General features: G+C 47.3%; 1 protein-coding gene across 1 annotated transcript; it reads right to left on the reverse strand.

The window, feature by feature from the left end:
• Nucleotides 1–561: 561 nt before the first annotated feature.
• LOC118380384 (zinc transporter ZIP9-like) lies at nt 562–23,702 on the reverse strand. The gene is made up of 7 exons (XM_052496110.1): nt 22,549–23,702; nt 21,193–21,301; nt 13,164–13,370; nt 11,830–11,898; nt 9,884–9,969; nt 2,230–2,364; nt 562–2,044 (listed from the first exon to the last, which is right to left on the reverse strand). The coding sequence occupies exons 1-7, from the start codon at nt 22,648–22,650 to the stop codon at nt 1,808–1,810; spliced, it is 945 nt and encodes a 314-aa protein (XP_052352070.1). The 5' UTR covers nt 22,651–23,702; the 3' UTR covers nt 562–1,807.
• Nucleotides 23,703–23,999: the final 297 nt, after the last annotated feature.

Consider the following 23,999-nt stretch of genomic DNA (forward strand, 5'->3'; position numbering starts at 1 on the left):
GACCAGTACCCAGTCTACCACCATCAAATAGACCAGTACCCAGTCTACCACCATCAAATAGACCAGTACCCAGTCTACCACCATCAAATAGACCAGTACCCAGTCTACCACCATCAAATAGACCAGTACCCAGTCCTCCACCATCAAATAGACCAGCACCCAGTCTACCACCATCAAATAGACCAGTACCCAGTCCTCCACCATTAAATAGACCAGTACCCAGGCCTCCACCATTAAATAGACCAGTACCCAGTCCTCCACCATCAAATAGACCAGTACCCAGTCTACCACCATCAAATAGACCAGTACCCAGTCCTCCACCATCAAATAGACCAGCACCCAGTCTACTTGTCATCAAGTAGACCAGTAGCTATCCTGCAATCACTCAGGAAAACAGGTCTGAAGAGAACCACATTTTAAACAAAACGTGAAAGAAAGCAGGGTAATTCATGGGTTGATATAAGTTGAGATTTTATGGTGTATAGAGGCTGGTCCTGGGGCCAGGGCTTTCATTACAGTGTATAATTTAGAGGCTGGTCCTGGGGCCAGGGCTTCCATTAGTGTATAATTTAGAGGCTGGTCCTGGGGCCAGGGCTTCCATTACGGTGTATAATTTAGAGGCTGGTCCTGGGGCCAGGGCTTCCATTACAGTGTATAATTTAGAGGCTGGTCCTGGGGCCAGGGCTTCCATTACGGTGTATAATTTAGAGGCTGGTCCTGGGGCCAGGGCTTCCATTACAGTGTACAATTTAGAGGCTGGTCCTGGGCTTCCATTACAGTGTATAATTTAGAGGCTGGTCCTGGGGCTTCCATTGTGAGGCTGAAGCAAGACAATCATCCTTCAAGCCGTTTACCCAACAAGGTGGCGGGGATCTTCCTTTTGTTATCAATTGAACTGCAGATTTCCCCTTTAATAAGCCTCAGTTAACAGGTTTGCTCGAGTCTGTGGACAGCAGTCTTATAGACAACATGTCTCTCAGATGTCCAATGTCCTTTTAACAGTACGGTAGATTAATAAATAGCCTATAGATCAGGCCAAAAGTCATAGAAGTGCAACTACTCACATGTAAACTTCTAATTAGTTACTGATTGCACTAGCAAGAATTTAAATATAGACCACATTTAATCCCACAGTAAGAACACCCGAGTGTCAGAGTGCTCAACGTTCGCACATAAACAATGCTCTGAAAAGTGAGAGTGAAAAAATCACTCTGGATTTAAAACCTTTACTTTTACTGCAAGATGTCACAACTATCTCTTCATTTCTCACAGCCCAGTCCTCAGCAACAAAACAAAAGCAGGTACATTAACATGAGTTCGGGAGTTGACAGTTCATTTGTAGCACTGAAACAGGATACAACAATGACCAACTCCCCTGCTGTCTGTAAAGCCTACCTAGAGAGACCCCCCCCCCCCAAAAAAAAAAATTTGAAAAATAAATGTCTGCTTAAAAGAAGCAGAAACCATGGTAGCAGTCTTGTCATCAGTATCAGCAGATAGCACTTCCTTTAGAGTGTTGAACAAGTGGGAGGTCCTTATTACTATGGTTATGACATCATCATCCCTTTGTGTTGTCCAGCGCGGTTCCGATTCCACCCGCAGGTCGTTGTCCCGGCAACGAAGGACACAACAACCGCAATCCAACCAAATCAGAAGTCCATCAATAGAACAGGTACATAAGACATTTGAGATGTGTGATAGAGATGTCTGTTAGGCTGCTTTCCCTCTAAACCCACTCTTCCTCTCTTTACATCCCTCCTTTCCTCTCCTCCCCTCGGGCTCCTCTGTGTCTACTAGCGGTGTGTGTCTAGTGGTGGTGTCCCACAGACAGCACCAGCGGTAGCAGACAGCCCAGAACCAGAGCCCCAACCTCCACCTTGCTCAGTCCCTTCGCTGCTTCCTTCCCCGGTGTGGGGGAGTGGCTGTGTCCGGTCCCGCCCACCTCAGGCAGAACGTGTACGGTGGCAACATACAGGAAGGTCCCGGCAGAAAACAGCATGGCCACCCCTGTGGCGTTCACGTTGGACAGTGCCTCTTTACTGCTCTGGAGGTAGAGAGGACAAAACAATTGGGGGTAATTAGAATAGGGAGGGGGTTGGCTGGGTATTGGGGAGGGGGGTGGAAGGGGTAGTGGGGAGAAGGGGTAGTGGGGAGAAGGGGTAGTGGGGAGAAGGGGTATTGGGGAGGTGGTAGTGGGGTATTGGAAGAGACCATAGACAACCAACTGACCTGGCTGAGTCCTACGAAGGTAACCATGGCGAGGACAGGTGCTGCCAGGGCGAAGGCCAGCAGGTGTTTACGGATCCGATTCCTCTCCAGACCAGCATGCATCAGGAAAGAGACCAGGCCAAAAGCTGCTGGGGCCTGGGAGGAACGAAAGAGACAGGGTCCTTCTGTAGCTCAGTTGGTAGAGCATGGCGCTTGTAACGCCAGGGTAGTGGGTTCGATTCCCGGGACCACCCATACGTAGAATGTATGCACACATGACTGTAAGTCGCTTTGGATAAAAGCGTCTGCTAAATGGCATATATATATATAATTACGAGAGGAATTACAAAGAACAGACACACCTACAAATATAGATGGAGTGTATAAACATTAAGAACAGCTGCTCTTTCCATGAAAGACTGACCAGGTGAATCCAGGTGAAAGATATGATCCCTAATTGATGTCACCTGTTACATCCACTTCAAATCAGTGTAGATGAAGAGGAAGAGACATGTAGATGAAGGGGAGGAGACGGGTTAATTAAGGATTTGTAAAATCAGGAGAGTAGGTGGATTAGGGAGCTGACTAGTGGTGGCTATTCAGCAGTCTGATGGTCTGAGGGAAGAAACTATTAGCCAGTCTGACATGATGCTCCTGCGCTGCCCGTGTCTGAGTGAAGGAAGTGGGGAGAACAGGCCTTGGCTCGGGTGGTTGAAGTCCCTGATGATCTTCTTGGCCTTCCGGCGACACCTGGTGATGTAGTTGTCCTGGAGGGCAGGTGGTGAGCAGGGAATGGAGCGTTGGGCTGAGCGTAGCGCCATGCGGTCTGCGATGGTGGAGTTACTATACCAACAGCCCCTGAAGAACACCGACGGCCCTCGGGGACAGAACACATTTCTTCAGCATCCTGATCTTGAGTAGTCGCTGTCCTGCCTTCTTCGCCACAATGTCAGTGCGCTTTGATATTTCAGCTCCTCGGAGACGTGTTCGCAGAGGAACTTGAGGAGGGAAAAAAGAAGCTTGACGAAGGCTTCGAGGCCGATATGTAAAACGTATTAAAGAGCAGTGTTACTATCAAAAGCAGTGTGCGGGTTTCTTATTTTCTCTCACTTTATTCAACTGTTATCAAGCACCTGCAAAAAAAGATCGCTCAGATGTGCGAATGCCTTTTGAATTACGCCCGTTGATGAGAATGGAGGCGAGCCCGACATGGTTCCTCCTGAAGTCCACAATCTTCTCCTTTGTTTTGCTGAGGTCGAGGGTGAAGATGTTGACCTGGCACCACGCTGTCAGAGTATCTACCTCCTCCCAGTTAAATAAAAATAAATGTTTTTTTTAAAGTTGGAACTGTGTCATGGGTATACTGGGAGTACAGGATTTCACCCTTGTGGGGCCCCCGTGTTGAGAATCAGTGTCGAGGTAGTAATGCTGCATAGACGGGAAGTCCAGTCCAGGACAGTTGCATAGACAGGAAGTCCAGTCCAGGACAGTTGCATAGACAGGAAGTCCAGTCCAGGACAGTTGCATAGACAGGAAGTCCAGTCCAGGACAGTTGCATAGACAGGAAGTCCAGTCCAGGACAGTTGCATAGACAGGAAGTCCAGTCCAGGACAGTTGCATAGACAGGAAGTCCAGGAAGTCCAGTCCCAGGGCCATGAGCTTTGTGGTGAGTTTAGAGGGCATTATGGTATTAAAGACTGAGTTGTCGTCCATGAACAGCATCCTCACATATTCCTTTTATCCAGGTGGGTAAGGGCAGTGTGTAGTGCTTCAAATTTCCCAGCGGCCTAAAAAAATATCCATTCCTTTCGGTCAAAGCGGCCGTTGTGCTGAAAATTATCATTATAATTCCCTTCTCCCGGCTGCCAAATTGCTACACTTCTTTTATTTATTTTATTTAACGAGGCAAGTCAGTTAAAAACAAATTCTTATTTACAATGACGGCCAGACCCGGACAATACTGGGCCAATTGTGCGCCACCCTATGAGACTCCCAATCACCATCAGAAGCAGGACACACCGGAGCTCAAGTTCGAGTCTCATAGCAAAGAGTCTGAAAATAAGATATTTTTTTCCTTTGTAATAAATGTGCAAAAATGTATAAAAAAAAAGAAAAGTTTTTCGCTTTGTCATTATGGGGTATTGTGATGTCATTATGGAGTATTGTGATGTCATTATGGGGTATTGTGATGTCATTATGGGGTATTGTGATGTCATTATGGGTTATTCTGATGTCATTATGGGTTATTCTGATGTCATTATGGGTTATTCTGATGTCATTATGGAGTATTGTGATGTCATTATGGGTTATTCTGATGTCATTATGGAGTATTGTGATGTCATTATGGGGTATTGTATGTAGATGGATGAGGAAAATGTTTTATTTAATCAATTTTTTAAATAAAACTAACGTAACATGAGGAAATAGGTGTCTGAATACTTTCCCGATTAAAAGTCTAATTAACGTTTGTGTACATTTATATACACTTTCATACAATCTTAACAGAATAGCTAGTGTTTTCCAGATTTTCAAATCAATTTAAAATGGGCTTTTTTGGTTAATGACCTTGTTGCTCTAGCAGATGGGCCTTGTTGCACAGGCAGATTGGGCCTCTTTGAAAGCCAAATGAAAATGAGCAAAATCTTTAAACCAGTTTGGCAGTTTGTCTCCCTGTCGGAAGAGAGAGCCGGATCATGCAGATCTCCCCACCACACAAACATGTGAGATGGCTGAGTTTGGGGAAGGTGCTTAAAAGGGTGTGGCACCTGAAGTCGGAGATTGCAGAGTTTTTATTTTTATTTTTTATGAAAAGAAAATGTGGATTTCCCTCAACTGCAAGATAAAGAATGGTTGGTTGATTTTGCCTTCCCAGTGGACATCATGGCCTCATGAATGAACTGAAGTCCAAAATACAAGGGAAGGAAGGACCTTGTCAAAGCCTTTAAGGGAAAATTACTCCTCCTGACCCACCTTCTGACACTACTAGTCTGTTCCCTATCAGATGACACTACTAGTCTGTTCCCTATCAGATGACACTACTAGTCTGTTCCCTATCAGATGACCTTCTGACACTACTAGTCTGTTCCCTATCAGATGAGTCTGTTCCCTATCAGATGACACTACTAGTCTGTTCCCTATCAGATGACACTACTAGTCTGTTCCCTATCAGATGACACTACTAGTCTGTTCCCTATCAGATGACACTACTAGTCTGTTCCCTATCAGATGACACTACTAGTCTGTTCCCTATCAGATGACACTACTAGTCTGTTCCCTGTCAGATGACACTACTAGTCTGTTCCCTATCAGATGACACTACTAGTCTGTTCCCTATCAGATGACACTACTAGTCTGTTCCCTATCAGATGACACTACTAGTCTGTTCCCTATCAGATGACACTACTAGTCTGTTCCCTATCAGATGACACTACTAGTCTGTTCCCTATCAGATGACACTACTAGTCTGTTCCCTATCAGATGACACTACTAGTCTGTTCCCTATCAGATGACACTACTAGTCTGTTCCCTATCAGATGACACTACTAGTCTGTACCCTATCAGATGACACTACTAGTCTGTTCCCTATCAGATGACACTACTAGTCTGTACCCTATCAGATGACACTACTAGTCTGTTCCCTATCAGATGACACTACTAGTCTGTACCCTATCAGATGACACTACTAGTCTGTTCCCTATCAGATGACACTACTAGTCTGTACCCTATCAGATGACACTACTAGTCTGTTCCCTATCAGATGACACTACTAGTCTGTTCCCTATCAGATGACACTACTAGTCTGTTCCCTATCAGATGACCTTCTGACACTACTAGTCTGTTCCCTATCAGATGACACTACTAGTCTGTTCCCTATCAGATGACCTTCTGACACTACTAGTCTGTACCCTATCAGATGACACTACTAGTCTGTTCCCTATCAGATGACACTACTAGTCTGTTCCCTATCAGATGACACTACTAGTCTGTTCCCTATCAGATGACACTACTAGTCTGTTCCCTATCAGATGACACTACTAGTCTGTTCCCTATCAGATGACCTTCTGACACTACTAGTCTGTTCCCTATCAGATGACACTACTAGTCTGTTCCCTATCAGATGACACTACTAGTCTGTTCCCTATCAGATGACCTTCTGACACTACTAGTCTGTTCCCTATCAGATGACACTACTAGTCTGTTCCCTATCAGATGACACTACTAGTCTGTTCCCTATCAGATGACACTACTAGTCTGTTCCCTATCAGATGACACTACTAGTCTGTTCCCTATCAGATGACACTACTAGTCTGTTCCCTATCAGATGACCTTCTGACCCTACTAGTCTGTTCCCTATCAGATGACACTACTAGTCTGTTCCCTATCAGATGACACTACTAGTCTGTTCCCTATCAGATGACACTACTAGTCTGTTCCCTATCAGATGACACTACTAGTCTGTTCCCTATCAGACGACACTACTAGTCTGTTCCCTATCAGACGACACTACTAGTCTGTTCCCTATCAGATGACACTACTAGTCTGTTCCCTATCAGATGACACTACTAGTCTGTTCCCTATCAGATGACACTACTAGTCTGTTCCCTATCAGATGACACTACTAGTCTGTTCCCTATCAGATGACACTACTAGTCTGTTCCCTATCAGATGACACTACTAGTCTGTTCCCTATCAGATGACCTTCTGACACTACTAGTCTGTTCCCTATCAGATGACACTACTAGTCTGTTCCCTATCAGATGACACTACTAGTCTGTTCCCTATCAGATGACACTACTAGTCTGTTCCCTATCAGATGACACTACTAGTCTGTTCCCTATCAGATGACCTTCTGACACTACTAGTCTGTTCCCTATCAGATGACACTACTAGTCTGTTCCCTATCAGATGACACTACTAGTCTGTTCCCTGTCAGATGACCTTCTGACCCTACTAGTCTGTTCCCTATCAGATGACACTACTAGTCTGTTCCCTATCAGATGACAGTACTAGTCTGTTCCCTATCAGATGACAGTACTAGTCTGTTCCCTATCAGATGACACTACTAGTCTGTTCCCTATCAGATGACCCTACTAGTCTGTTCCCTATCAGATGACACTACTAGTCTGTTCCCTATCAGATGACAGTACTAGTCTGTTCCCTATCAGATGACAGTACTAGTCTGTTCCCTATCAGATGACACTACTAGTCTGTTCCCTATCAGATGACAGTACTAGTCTGTTCCCTATCAGATGACCTTCTGACACTACTAGTCTGTTCCCTATCAGATGACCTTCTGACACTACTAGTCTGTTCCCTATCAGATGACCTTCTGACACTACTAGTCTGTTCCCTATCAGATGACAGTACTAGTCTGTTCCCTATCAGATGACAGTACTAGTCTGTTCCCTATCAGATGACACTACTAGTCTGTTCCCTATCAGATGACACTACTAGTCTGTTCCCTATCAGATGACACTACTAGTCTGTTCCCTATCAGATGACACTACTAGTCTGTTCTCTATCAGATGACACTACTAGTCTGTTCCCTATCAGATGACACTACTAGTCTGTTCCCTATCAGACGACCATCGGGAGAAGTACACATCACTGCTGTTACACTTGGAGTAAAACAAACATACAGTCAATAATACAGTAGAAACAAGTCTTTATACAATGTGAGCAAATGAGGTGAGATAAGGGAGGTAAAGGCAAAAAAAGGCCATGGTGGCAAAGTAAATACAATATAGCAAGTAAAATACTGGAATGGTAGATTTGCAGTGGAAGAATGTGCAAAGTAGAAATAAAAATAATGGGGTGCAAAGGAGCAAAATAAATAAATAAATAAAATAAATACAGTAGGGAAAGAGGTAGTTGTTTGGGCTAAATTATAGGTGGGCTATGTACATGTGCAGTAATCTGTGAGCTGCTCTGACAGTTGGTGCTTAAAGGGAGATAAGTGTTTCCAGTTTCAGAGATGTTTGTAGTTCGTTATTGGCAGCAGAGAACTGGAAGGAGAGGCGGCCAAAGGAAGAATTGGTTTTAGGGGTGACCAGAGAGATATACCTGCTGGAGCACGTGCTACAGGTGGGTGACGCTATGGTGACCAGCGAGCTGAGATAAGGGGGGACTTTACCTAGCAGGGTCTTGTAGATGACATGGAGCCAGTGGGTTTGGCGACGAGTATGAAGCGAGGGCCAGCCAACGAGAGCGTACAGGTCACAATAGTGGGTAGTATATGGGGCTTTGGGGACAAAACGGATTGCACTGTGATAGACTGCATCCTATTTGTTGAGTAGGGTATTGGAGGCTATTTTGTAAATGACATCGTCGAGGATTGGTAGGATGGTCACTTCACTTCTCACACTGATTGAGTAGTTTAAACGTAATGTTGAGCTCTCTCGCTCTCTCTCTCGCTTTCTTGCGTTTTTGTTCATACCCGTTCAGAGTTCTGTCCGTGGTCCTGAATGCACAGTGTACTTTTCCCTCCACGTGGTTCAATGTTTAATCATGAAAATAACTACCAAAAGGAGAACATGGATGTGGTTTATTTCATGTTAAACAAGTAAAATAAGTAGCCTATCTGGACGTGATTTACAGTGTATATATTTACAGTATATATATATATATTTACAGTATATATATTTACAGTATATATATATGTATATATATATATATATATATATATATATATATATATATATATATATATATATATATATATATATATATATATATATATATATATATATATATATATATATATATATATACACATATTTACATACATATACATACATATACATATATATATATATATATATATACTGTAAATATATATATATATATATATATACTGTAAATATATATATATATATATATATACTGTAAATATATATATATATATATATACTGTAAATATATATATATATATATATATATATATATACATATATATATATATATATACTGTAAATATATATATATATATATTTACATATATATATATACTGTAAATATATATATATATATATATATATATATATATATATATATATATATATATATATACAGTAATATATATATATATATATATATATATATATATTTACAGTATATATATATATATATATATATATATATATATATATATATATATATATATATTTACAGTATATATATTTACAGTATATATATATATATATATATATCTGTCAGTCATACACATGATGGATGATTCTGGCCAACGATGGTAAAAATATACTCTAAATGTGGCCATCCGTGGAAAATAATTGTCCAGGCCTGCTCTAGAAGCACGTCACGATGATGGAAGCTACGGGTCGGAGGTCATTCTGTTTTCTGTACATTTCCCAGGGATGTTCATACCTGTACGGAAGCTTTCAATATACTACGCATCACGAATTCACTGAAATGCTTCGATTATGTAGGCAGTTACATGAAAACTGAGTTGAATTGGTTTAACTAACTCCTAGTGCCATCAACTTGGCAGGCTTTTCTCACGAGGGTGGGTGGGGCACGTCACGTTGTGTTTAAAGAGACAGAGGATCCGATGTGGAAGGAAGGAGGCTGTGAAACAACACCTTATCATTACATCCACGCTGAGATGGACCGCTGAAAACACAAGATGGCAGATAAACAAGATGAACTGTCACTGTACCTTGTGAAGCATGATGGCCACAAAGACAATGAGCTGAACACTGGTCTGGGAAGTTGAAGCCGCTGCTCCGAGAGCCACTCCGTCAGCTGGAAGATCAGAAACACCTTTATTTAACCGGCACACTGTGCAAAACATTAAGAACACCTGCTCTAAAGTTGGGTAAAATTAGACGAACATTCGTTCTTTATATTAATGTAGTGTAGGCTATGCTGCAGCAAATGTAGACCTAACTGTCGTAATAAAAAAAAAAAAGTTACAATGATGAGATGATCGGTCTACAGGCATTGTGAACTACTGCTCCACACTGAGACGGTCTGCCTGTCCTCCACACCGAGACGGTCTGCCTGTCCTCCACACCGAGACGGTCTGCCTGTCCTCCACACCGAGACGGTCTGCCTGTCCTCCACACCGAGACGGTCTGCCTGTCCCTCCCTCCACACCGAGACGGTCTGCCTGTCCCTCCCTCCACACCGAGACGGTCTGCCTGTCCCTCCCTCCACACCGAGACGGTCTGCCTGTCCCTCCCTCCACACCGAGACGGTCTGCCTGTCCCTCCCTCCACACCGAGACGGTCTGCCTGTCCCTCCCTCAACACCGAGACGGTCTGCCTGTCCCTCCCTCCACACCGAGACGGTCTGCCTGTCCCTCCCTCCACACCGAGACGGTCTGCCTGTCCCTCCCTCCACACCGAGACGGTCTGCCTGTCCCTCCCTCCACACCGAGACGGTCTGCCTGTCCCTCCCTCCACACCGAGACGGTCTGCCTGTCCCTCCCTCCACACCGAGACGGTCTGCCTGTCCCTCCCTCCACACCGAGACGGTCTGCCTGTCCCTCCTTCCACACCGAGACGGTCTGCCTGTCCCTCCCTCCACACCGAGACGGTCTGCCTGTCCCTCCCTCCACACCGAGACGGTCTGCCTGTCCCTCCCTCCACACCGAGACGGTCTGCCTGTCCCTCCCTCCACACCGAGACGGTCTGCCTGTCCCTCCCTCCACACCGAGACGGTCTGCCTGTCCCTCCCTCCACACTGAGACGGTCTGCCTGTCCCTCCCTCCACACAGAGACGGTCTGCCTGTCCCTCCCTCATTTAACAGTTCCATCTGTTCATAGACATTTATAATAATTTGAATCCGTTTCTCTCAGTTATTTATCCCGTAAAAAAGGGAGTGGTTTTGGGCAGTAAATCCCAGTAACCGGGTTCCCTCCATTCAATCCTAACAGACTGACCAGGTGAATCCAGGTGAAAGATATGATCCCTTATTGATGTCACCTGTTAAATCCACTTCAATCAGTGTAGATGAAGGGGAGGAGACATGTAGATGAAGGGGAGGAGACATGTAGATGAAGGGGAGGAGACATGTAGATGAAGGGGAGGAGACAGGTGGTTAAAGAAGGATTTTTAAGCCTTGAGACAATTGAGACATGGGTTGTGTTCGTGTGTCATTTAGAGGGTGAATGGGGAAGATAAAATATTTAAGTGTCTTTTGAACGGGGTTTGATAGTAGGTGCCAAGGCGCACCGGTTTGTGTCAAGAACTGCAACGCTGCTGGGTTTTTCCACGCACAACAGTTTCCCATGTGTATCAAGAATGGTCCACCACCCAAAGGACATCCAGCCAACTGGACACAACTGTGGGGAAGCATTGGAGTCAACATGGACCAGAACCCCTGTGGAACGGTTTCGACACCTTGTAGAGTCCGTTCCCAGACTAATTGAGGCTGTTCTGAGGGGAACTCAATACTAGGAAGGTGTTCCTAATGTTTAGTATAGTCAGTGTATATGTACCAGGAATTTGACCTAATGAATAAAACAGAATATACACCCAAAATAATTGACAATCCACATACAGTACGTACAGTAGATAGTATGCAGAATCCAGCTACAAGCCTCCATAGACTTCCACTGTCTCTTCTTCCTAAAACACTGCATCAAGGAGCCATCTTACCTGCTGCATGGACCACTAGTCCCAAGGTGGTGGTGATCTTGGAGCTGGCAACCCTCGCAGACTCTGGATCTAAACACACACACACACACCAAATCAGTCAGTCAGTCAGACACACACACACACCAAGTCAGTCAGTCAGACACACACACACCAAGTCAGTCAGTCAGACACACACACACACACCAAGTCAGTCAGTCAGACACACACCAAGTCGGTCAGACACACACACACACCAAGTCGGTCAGTCAGACACACACACAAGTCAGTCAGTCAGACACACACAAGTCGGTCAGTCAGACACACACACACACCAAGTCGGTCAGACACACACACACACCAAGTCAGTCAGTCAGACACACACACACCAAGTCAGTCAGTCAGACACACACCAAGTCGGTCAGTCAGACACACACACACCAAGTCGGTCAGACACACACACACACCAAGTCGGTCAGTCAGACACACACCAAGTCGGTCAGTCAGACACACACCAAGTCGGTCAGTCAGACACACACCAAGTCGGTCAGTCAGACACACACACACACATACCAAGTCAGTCAGACACACACACACATACCAAGTCAGTCAGACACACACACACATACCAAGTCAGTCAGACACACACACACACCAAGTCGGTCAGTCAGTCAGACACACACACACATACCAAGTCAGTCAGACACACACACACACACCAAGTCGGTCAGTCAGACACACACCAAGTCGGTCAGTCAGTCAGACACACACACATACCAAGTCAGTCAGACACACACACACACACCAAGTCAGTCAGACACACACACACCAAGTCAGTCAGTCAGACACACACACACCAAGTCGGTCAGTCAGTCAGACACACACACCAAGTCAGTCAGACACACACACACACACCAAGTCGGTCAGTCAGACACACACCAAGTCGGTCAGTCAGACACACACACACACACCAAGTCAGTCAGTCAGACACACACACCAAGTCAGTCAGACACACACACACACCAAGTCAGTTAGTCAGACACACACACACCAAATCAGACAGACACACCAAGTCAGTCAGTCAGTCAGTCAGAGACAGACAGACAGTGTGTCCAGCCAGACTGACCATCAGCACTGCTGTGTGTGCGTGTGTGTGTGTGTGTGTAGACTGACCGTCAGCACTGCTGTGTGTGTGTGTGTGTGTGTGGAGACTGACCGTCAGCACTGCTGTGTGTGTGTGTGTGTGTGTAGACTGACCGTCAGCACTGCTGTGTGTGTGTGTGTGTGTGTGTGTGTGTGTGTGTGTGTGTGTGTGTGTGTGTGTGTGTGTGTGTGTGTGTGTGTGTGTGTGGACTGACCGTCAGCACTGCTGTGTACGTGGGCGCTTCCGATCTGGTCGACCAGCAGCATGAAGACGAACCCCAGGACCAGAGAAACCCCGATGTAGGCATGGAGGTGCTCGTGGCTGTGGCTGTGCTCCCCACTGACCCCCAGAACTGCATCCACACCTTCCCTGGGCTCAGACACCCCCACCCCCTCCACCTGGCCAGGGGCGTGGTGCACACCTACACAGAGAGAGAGACTGAGACTGAGACCCTAACCCAGATAGTAGAGACTGAGACCCTGACAGTAGAGACAGAAACCCTAACCCAGACAGTAGAGACTGAGACCCAGACAGTAGAGACAGAGACCCAGACAGTAGAGACAGAGACCCAGACAGTAGAGACAGAGACCCTAACAGTAGAGACTGAGACCCTAACAGTAGAGACTGAGACTCAGACAGTAGAGACAGAGACCCAGACAGTAGAGACTGAGACCCTAACAGGAGAGACTGAGACCCTAACCCAGATAGTAGAGACTGAGACCCTGACAGTAGAGACAGAAACCCTAACCCAGACAGTAGAGACAGAGACCCAGACAGTAGAGACAGAGACCCAGACAGTAGAGACAGAGACCAAGACAGTAGACAGAGACCCAGACAGTAGAGACAGAAACCCAGACAGTAGAGACAGAGACCCTAACAGGAGAGACTGAGACCCTAACCCAGACAGTAGAGACAGAAACCCTAACCCAGACAGTAGAGACCCTAACAGTAGAGACAGAGACCCTATCCCAGACAGTAGAGACAGAAACCCTAACCCAGACAGTAGAGACCCTAACAGTAGAGACAGAGACCCTAACCCAGACAGTAGAGACAGAGACCCTATCCCAGACAGTAGAGACTGAGACCCTAACAGTAGAGACAGAGACCCTAACAGGAGAGACTGAGACCCTAACCCAGACAGTAGAGACAGAGACCCTAACCCAGACAGTAGAGACCCTAACAGTAGAGACAGAGACCCTAACCCAGACAGTAGAAACAGAGACCCTATCCCAGACAGTAGAGACCCTAACAGTAGAGACATAGACCCTGACAGTAGAGACAGAGACCCTGACAGTAGAGACAGAGACCCTAACCCAGACAATAGAGACAGAGACACTAACAGGAGAGACTGAGACCCTAACAGTAGAGACAGAGACCCTAACAGTAGAGACAGAGACCCTGACAGTAGAGACAGAGACCGTAACCCAGACAGTAGAGACAGAGACCCTGACAGTAGAGACAGAGACCCTAACCCAGACAATAGAGACAGAGACACTAACAGGAGAGACTGAGACCCTAACAGTAGAGACAGAGACCCTAACAGTAGAGACAGAGACCCTGACAGTAGAGACAGAGACCGTAACCCTGACAGTAGAGACAGAGACCCTTTCCCCAGACAGTAGAGACTGAGACCCTAACCCAGACAGTAGAGACTGAGACCCTAACCTAGACAGTAGAGACTGAGAGCCCAACCCAGACACTAGAGACTGAGAGCCCAACCCAGACAGTAGAGACTGAGAGCCTAACCCAGACAGTAGAGACTGAGAGCCTAACCCAGACAGTAGAGACAGAGCCTAACCCAGACAGTAGAGACCGAGACCCTAACCCAGACAGTAGAGACCGAGACCCTAACCCAGACAGTAGAGTCCGAGACCCTAACCCAGACAGTAGAGTCCGAGACCCTAACCCAGACAGTAGAGACCGAGACCCTAACCCAGACAGTAGAGACCGAGACCCTAACCCAGACAGTAGAGACCGAGACCCTAACCCAGACAGTAGAGACCGAGACCCTAACCCAGACAGTAGAGACCGAGACCCTAACCCAGACAGTAGAGACCGAGACCCTAACCCAGACAGTAGAGACCGAGACCCTAACCCAGACAGTAGAGGCCGAGACCCTAACCCAGACAGTAGAGACCGAGACCCTAACCCAGACAGTAGAGACCGAGACCCTAACCCAGACAGTAGAGACCGAGACCATAACCCAGACAGTAGAGACCGAGACCCTAACCCAGACAGTAGAGACCGAGACCCTAACCCAGACAGTAGAGACTGAGACCCTAACCCAGACAGTAGAGACTGAGACCCTAACCCAGACAGTAGAGACTGAGACCATAACCCAGACAGTAGAGACTGAGACCCTAACCTAGACAGTAGAGACTGAGACCCTAACCCAGACAGTAGAGACTGAGACCCTAACCCAGACAGTAGAGACTGAGACCCTAACCCAGACAGTAGAGACTGAGACCCTAACCCAGACAGTAGAGACTGAGACCCTAACCCAGACAGTAGAGACTGAGACCCTAACCCAGACAGTAGAGACTGAGACCATAACCCAGACAGTAGAGACTGAGACCCTAACCTAGACAGTAGAGACTGAGAGCCCAACCCAGACAGTAGAGACAGAGACCCTAACCTAGACAGTAGAGACTGAGACCCTAACCCTGACAGTAGAGACAGAGACCCTTACCCAGACAGTAGAGACTGAGACCCTAACCCAGACAGTAGAGACTGAGACCCTAACCTAGACAGTAGAGACTGAGAGCCCAACCCAGACAGTAGAGACTGAGAGCCCAACCCAGACAGTAGAGACTGAGAGCCTAACCCAGACAGTAGAGACTGAGAGCCTAACCCAGACAGTAGAGACAGAGCCTAACCCAGACAGTAGAGACCGAGACCCTAACCCAGACAGTAGAGACCGAGACCCTAACCCAGACAGTAGAGTCCGAGATCCTAACCCAGACAGTAGAGTCCGAGACCCTAACCCAGACAGTAGAGACCGAGACCCTAACCCAGACAGTAGAGACCGAGACCCTAACCCAGACAGTAGAGACCGAGACCCTAACCCAGACAGTAGAGACCGAGACCCTAACCCAGACAGTAGAGACCGAGACCCTAACCCAGACAGTAGAGACCGAGACCCTAACCCAGACAGTAGAGGCCGAGACCCTAACCCAGACAGTAGAGGCCGAGACCCTAACCCAGACAGTAGAGACCGAGACCCTAACCCAGACAGTAGAGACCGAGACCCTAACCCAGACAGTAGAGACCGAGACCATAACCCAGACAGTAGAGACCGAGACCCTAACCCAGACAGTAGAGACCGAGACCCTAACCCAGACAGTAGAGACCGAGACCCTAACCCAGACAGTAGAGACTGAGACCCTAACCCAGACAGTAGAGACTGAGACCCTAACCCAGACAGTAGAGACTGAGACCCTAACCCAGACAGTAGAGACTGAGACCCTAACCCAGACAGTAGAGACTGAGACCCTAACCCAGACAGTAGAGACTGAGACCCTAACCCAGACAGTAGAGACTGAGACCCTAACCCAGACAGTAGAGACTGAGACCCTAACCCAGACAGTAGAGACTGAGACCATAACCCAGACAGTAGAGACCGAGACCCTAACCCAGACAGTAGAGACCGAGACCCTAACCCAGACAGTAGAGACCGAGACCCTAACCCAGACAGTAGAGACCGAGACCCTAACCCAGACAGTAGAGACCGAGACCCTAACCCAGACAGTAGAGACCGAGACCCTAACCCAGACAGTAGAGACCGAGACCCTGACCCAGACAGTAGAGACCGAGACCCTGACCCAGACAGTAGAGACCGAGACCCTGACCCAGACAGTAGAGACCGAGACCCTAACCCAGACAGTAGAGACCGAGACCCTAACCCAGACAGTAGAGACTGAGACCATAACCCAGACAGTAGAGACTGAGACCATAACCCAGACAGTAGAGACTGAGACCCTAACCCAGACAGTAGAGACTGAGACCCTAACCCAGACAGTAGAGACTGAGACCCTAACCCAGACAGTAGAGACTGAGACCCTAACCCAGACAGTAGAGACTGAGACCATAACCCAGACAGTAGAGACTGAGACCCTAACCCAGACAGTAGAGACTGAGACCCTAACCCAGACAGTAGAGACTGAGACCCTAACCCAGACAGTAGAGACTGAGACCCTAACCCAGACAGTAGAGACCGAGACCCTAACCCAGACAGTAGAGACCGAGACCCTAACCCAGACAGTAGAGACCGAGACCCTAACCCAGACAGTAGAGACCGAGACCCTAACCCAGACAGTAGAGACTGAGACCCTAACCCAGACAGTAGAGACGGAGACCCTAACCCAGACAGTAGAGACTGAGACCATAACCCAGACAGTAGAGACGGAGACCCTAACCCAGACAGTAGAGACGGAGACCCTAACCCAGACAGTAGAGACTGAGACCATAACCCAGACAGTAGAGACTGAGACCCTAACCCAGACAGTAGAGACTGAGACCCTAACCCAGACAGTAGAGACTGAGACCCTAACCCAGACAGTAGAGACTGAGAGCCTAACCCAGACAGTAGAGACAGAGCCTAACCCAGACAGTAGAGACCGAGACCCTAACCCAGACAGTAGAGACCGAGACCCTAACCCAGACAGTAGAGTCCGAGATCCTAACCCAGACAGTAGAGTCCGAGACCCTAACCCAGACAGTAGAGACCGAGACCCTAACCCAGACAGTAGAGACCGAGACCCTAACCCAGACAGTAGAGACCGAGACCCTAACCCAGACAGTAGAGACCGAGACCCTAACCCAGACAGTAGAGACCGAGACCCTAACCCAGACAGTAGAGACCGAGACCCTAACCCAGACAGTAGAGGCCGAGACCCTAACCCAGACAGTAGAGGCCGAGACCCTAACCCAGACAGTAGAGACCGAGACCCTAACCCAGACAGTAGAGACCGAGACCCTAACCCAGACAGTAGAGACCGAGACCCTAACCCAGACAGTAGAGACCGAGACCCTAACCCAGACAGTAGAGACCGAGACCCTAACCCAGACAGTAGAGACCGAGACCCTAACCCAGACAGTAGAGACTGAGACCCTAACCCAGACAGTAGAGACTGAGACCCTAACCCAGACAGTAGAGACTGAGACCCTAACCCAGACAGTAGAGACTGAGACCCTAACCCAGACAGTAGAGACTGAGACCCTAACCCAGACAGTAGAGACTGAGACCCTAACCCAGACAGTAGAGACTGAGACCCTAACCCAGACAGTAGAGACTGAGACCCTAACCCAGACAGTAGAGACTGAGACCATAACCCAGACAGTAGAGACTGAGACCCTAACCCAGACAGTAGAGACCGAGACCCTAACCCAGACAGTAGAGACCGAGACCCTAACCCAGACAGTAGAGACCGAGACCCTAACCCAGACAGTAGAGACCGAGACCCTAACCCAGACAGTAGAGACCGAGACCCTAACCCAGACAGTAGAGACCGAGACCCTGACCCAGACAGTAGAGACCGAGACCCTGACCCAGACAGTAGAGACCGAGACCCTGACCCAGACAGTAGAGACCGAGACCCTAACCCAGACAGTAGAGACCGAGACCCTAACCCAGACAGTAGAGACTGAGACCATAACCCAGACAGTAGAGACTGAGACCATAACCCAGACAGTAGAGACTGAGACCCTAACCCAGACAGTAGAGACTGAGACCCTAACCCAGACAGTAGAGACTGAGACCCTAACCCAGACAGTAGAGACTGAGACCCTAACCCAGACAGTAGAGACTGAGACCATAACCCAGACAGTAGAGACTGAGACCCTAACCCAGACAGTAGAGACTGAGACCCTAACCCAGACAGTAGAGACTGAGACCCTAACCCAGACAGTAGAGACTGAGACCCTAACCCAGACAGTAGAGACTGAGACCCTAACCCAGACAGTAGAGACTGAGACCCTAACCCAGACAGTAGAGACTGAGACCCTAACCCAGACAGTAGAGACTGAGACCCTAACCCAGACAGTAGAGACTGAGACCCTAACCCAGACAGTAGAGACTGAGACCCTAACCCAGACAGTAGAGACTGAGACCCTAACCCAGACAGTAGAGACTGAGACCATAACCCAGACAGTAGAGACTGAGACCCTGACCCAGACAGTAGAGACTGAGACCCTGACCCAGACAGTAGAGACTGAGACCCTAACCCAGACAGTAGAGACTGAGACCCTAACCCAGACAGTAGAGACTGAGACCCTAACCCAGACAGTAGAGACTGAGACCCTAACCCAGACAGTAGAGACTGAGACCCTAACCCAGACAGTAGAGACTGAGACCCTAACCCAGACAGTAGAGACTGAGACCCTAACCCAGACAGTAGAGACTGAGACCCTAACCCAGACAGTAGAGACTGAGACCCTAACCCAGACAGTAGAGACTGAGAGCCTAACCCAGACAGTAGAGACTGAGACCCTAACCCAGACAGTAGAGACTGAGACCCTAACCCAGACAGTAGAGACTGAGACCCTAACCCAGACAGTAGAGACTGAGACCCTAACCCAGACAGTAGAGACTGAGACCCTAACCCAGACAGTAGAGACTGAGACCCTAACCCAGACAGTAGAGACTGAGACCCTAACCCAGACAGTAGAGACTGAGACCCTAACCCAGACAGTAGAGACTGAGACCCTAACCCAGACAGTAGAGACTGAGACCCTAACCCAGACAGTAGAGACTGAGACCCTAACCCAGACAGTAGAGACTGAGACCCTAACCCAGACAGTAGAGACTGAGAGCCTGACCCAGACAGTAGAGACTGAGACCCTAACCCAGACAGTAGAGACTGAGACCCTAACCCAGACAGTAGAGACTGAGACCCTAACCCAGACAGTAGAGACTGAGACCCTAACCCAGACAGTAGAGACTGAGACCCTAACCCAGACAGTAGAGACTGAGACCCTAACCCAGACAGTAGAGACTGAGACCCTAACCCAGACAGTAGAGACTGAGACCCTAACCCAGACAGTAGAGACTGAGACCATAACCCAGACAGTAGAGACTGAGACCCTAACCCAGACAATACAGTGCCTTGCAAAAGTATTCACCCCACTTGGTGTTTTTCCTATTTTGTTGCATTACAACCTGTAATTTAAAGTGATTTTTATGTGGATGTAAACATCCCACAGAGCACCATTAAATCCATTATTAAAAATTGGAAAGAATATGGCACCACAACAAACCTGCCAAGAGAGGGCCGCCCACCAACACTCACAGAACAGCCAAAGAGAGCATTAATCAGAGAGGCAACAAAGATACCAAAGATAATCATGAAGGAGCTGCAAAGGTCCATAGTGGAAATGATAGTATCTGTCCATAGGACCACTTTAAGCCGTACACTCCACAGAATTGGGCTTTACGTTAGAGTGGCCAGAAAAAAAACATTGCTTAAATAAATAAATAAGCAAACACATTTGGTGTTTGCCAAAAGGCATGTGGGAGACTCCCCAAACATATGGAAGAAGGTACTCTGGTCAGATGAGACTAAAATTGAGCTTTTTGGCTATCAAAGAAAATGCTATATCTGGCACAAACGCAACACTTCTCATCACCCCGAGAACACCATCCCCACAGTGAAGCATGGTTGTGGTCGCATCATGCTGTGGGGATGTTTTTAATCAAGTGTAATGTAGGATACGACTGAAATTTTGCAGGTGAGGAGAAAGCTAGTCATGAAGCGCTGGGCATCTTGTCGTAACATGCAAGATCTGAATTAGGCCCACAGTATTATACCTACGGAGGAGCGGCTTCTATAAAGGAACTTCGAATGTCTTCGAAATTCAGAGAGTTTACTTCACTAACGTTGGACCAGGGCCAGCTAACGTTGGACCAGAGCTAGCTAACGTTGGACCAGGGCTAGCTAACGTTGGACCAGGGCTAGCTAACGTTGGACCAGGGCTAGCTAACGTTGGACCAGAGCTAGCTAACGTTGGACCAGGGCTAGCTAATGTTGGACCAGAGCTAGCTAACATTGGACCAGAGCTAGCTAACATTGGACCAGAGCTAGCTAACGTTGGACCAGAGCTAGCTAACGTTGGACCAGAGCTAGCTAACGTTGGACCAGAGCTAGCTAACGTTGGACCAGAGCTAGCTAACGTTGGACCAGAGCTAGCTAACGTTGGACCAGTATAAAGGGAATAGGGTTCCATTTGGTATGCAGATTGAGTCTCACCCTCCAGGACCTCCTCGTACAGGGCATGGACCCCCTCGGGGATGATGACAGCCAGGGCAGTACCACACAACAGCCCTGCTCCCAGGACCGTCACCAGCTTCAGCTTCTCCTGCAGGACCGGACAACCAGGACAAAGGGTTCATCAGCAGGACAACCAGGACAGGGGGGGTTCATCAACAGGACAACCAGGACAGGGGGGTTCATCAGCAGGACAACCAGGACAGGGGGGGTTCATCAACAGGACAACCAGGACAGGGGGGTTCATCAACAGGACAACCAAGACAGGGGTTCATCAACAGGACAACCAGGACAGGGGGTTCATCAACAGGACAACCAGGACAGGGGGGGTTCATCAACAGGACAACCAGGACAGGGGGGTTCATCAACAGGACAACCAGGACAGGGGGGTTCATCAACAGGACAACCAGGACAGGGGGGTTCATCAACAGGACAACCAGGACAGGGGGGTTCATCAACAGGACAACCAGGACAGGGGGTTCATCAACAGGACAACCAGGACAGGGGGGGTTCATCAGCAGGACAACCAGGACAGGAGGGTTCATCAGCAGGACAACCAGGACAGGGGGGTACATCAACAGGACAACCAGGACAGGGGGTTCATCAACAGGACAACCAGGACAGGGGGGTTCATCAACAGGACAACCAGGACAGGGGGTTCATCAACAGGACAACCAGGACAGGGGGGTTCATTAACAGGACAACCAGGACAGGGGGGTTCATCAACAGGACAACCAGGACAGGGGGGTTCATCAGCAGGACAACCAGGACAGGGGGGTTCATCAACAGGACAACCAGGACAGGGGGGTTCATCAACAGGACAACCAGGACAGGGGGTTCATCAACAGGACAACCAGGACAGGGGGGTTCATCAACAGGACAACCAGGACAGGGGGGTTCATCAACAGGACAACCAGGACAGGGGGGGTTCATCAGCAGGACAACCAGGACAGGGGGGTTCATTAACAGGACAACCAGGACAGGGGGGTTCATCAACAGGACAGGGGGGTTCATCAACAGGACAACCAGGACAGGAGGGTTCAACAGGACAGGGGAGGGGTAGGTCAACACATTAACTTTGGCCTCGGAATAGCAATTATTAGGCTAGCTAACATCACTGAAGATGTAGAATTGCATGTTACGGTTAGAACAGTCTGATTGATACACTAAAATCAGATCAAATCTTATGTCACATACACATGGTTAGCAGATGTTAATGCGAGTGTAGCGAAATGTGTGCCTTTATATGCATAGTAATCTTAGTAGCTAAGGACTTCGGCTGAAGTCTCCACTTCAAGTTCAATTTGGTCACGCAGCAAAGTTTTGAGTGCTACTCACCTCTGAGAAGTTGACAGCCAGAGGAATGGTTCCGGACACATAACATCCCACTAGCATTGCCAGGGACAGCAGGCTGATCGAAGTGAAGTCGTCCATAGACATAATTGTAGCTGTACTTTGCTATGCAACAATTAGCCTGACTATTGGAAAGTGGTAGCTAGAGCGGTAAACAGACTAGTCTGAATCCAGAAACTGACTAGATAGATAGGTTGGCAAGCTTGATTGCTAGACAGATAACGCCAAGTATTAAAAAAAAAAATAACAAGACATCAAAAGGTACTTCTCTTTTCCCACTAGCACTGCCTTTGGTGATAAATACTTTGTTGAGGGAAAATTTAACGTGATGTGTCGTCTCACCTAACTATCTTAAAACAAATTCATGAATTTTAAGTCGCTCTTATACTTAACGATGTCAAAACAATCATTGATCACAAGAATCGCCTTCGCAGCAATGATAGATAACTAAAACTAAACTAAATCTGTAGAGGTCTAAACAGCCAAGTGGTCAGTTCTGCTAAATAACTCTACAATTTAACCACTACGGCATTGACATTGAACACGGTTGTTTATGCAATCATGTCAATCTAGCTAATCTGCTTCTTACTTTTGCAGAAATCTAAACATCATCTAGTAGTAGCTACTGTAACGTTAGCAAAATTAGATAGCCTACTAGGCTAACCCTCTTCCCTCACAAAGTATTGTTGCCTACAGTTGACACGTTGTCATCTCTAGAAAGTGTATTGCCCATATCGTACTCTTCAATGTAGCTATTTTATTTATTTTTGAATAATTTTTGAGCAAAACTAACTGCACTTAGCTATTATTCTTTATAGCTATCTAGCTCGAAATGTTTCTGCCAAATGTAGCACTTCCGGGTAACGCTCATTGTTCACGCCACGTAAACGTGCCACGTACAAAATCTGCATTCTTTCTCTGTTTACTTTTCTTCTCTGACTTTGTGGACCGATACAGCAGATGTTTCAAACATAAACCATTGTATTACATGTTTTAAAAAAAAAGTACAACTGTTTCAGCTGGTTGTTGTTCATCTTTTCTTCGAAGTAGTCAGATATGTCTTCTCTCTCCCTCAGCCCCATCTCCGCCAGGGGGCGCTTCTGTTGACGGACTGTTAGCGTACCCTTATGGAGAAGGTGGCGAACTCCCACTACTACAACTTTACAAATATATATATAAAAAAAAGCGTATTTAACGATATAATTTTCTATGGCCTTTAATCAACAGGGTAAGTCATTAGAACACATACTATTTTGCCATAATGACATGCACCCTTATGCGTCAAACACAGAAGAATGGGTTGTTAAAATACTCTTACATCAAAACTCCTGAGTGGAGCAGCGGTCTAAGGCACTGCATCTCAGTGCTAAGGCATCACTACAGACACCCTGGTTCGAATCCAGGCTGTATCACAACCTGGCAGTGATTGGAAGTCC

Source organism: Oncorhynchus keta, chromosome 35 (genome assembly GCF_023373465.1).
Source record: "Oncorhynchus keta strain PuntledgeMale-10-30-2019 chromosome 35, Oket_V2, whole genome shotgun sequence".
NCBI lineage: Eukaryota > Metazoa > Chordata > Actinopteri > Salmoniformes > Salmonidae > Oncorhynchus > Oncorhynchus keta.

Coding starts and splice junctions, on each gene's coding strand:
- LOC118380384 (XM_052496110.1), bottom strand. CDS start 22,650: ATGTCTATGGACGACTTCACTTCGATCAGCCTGCTGTCCCTGGCAATG. Junction 21,302..22,548: donor TGGCTGTCAACTTCTCAGAG/GTGAGTAGCACT, acceptor CCGGTCCTGCAG/GAGAAGCTGAAGCTGGTGAC. Junction 11,899..13,163: donor CGTACACAGCAGTGCTGACG/GTCAGTCCACAC, acceptor GTGTGTGTTTAG/ATCCAGAGTCTGCGAGGGTT.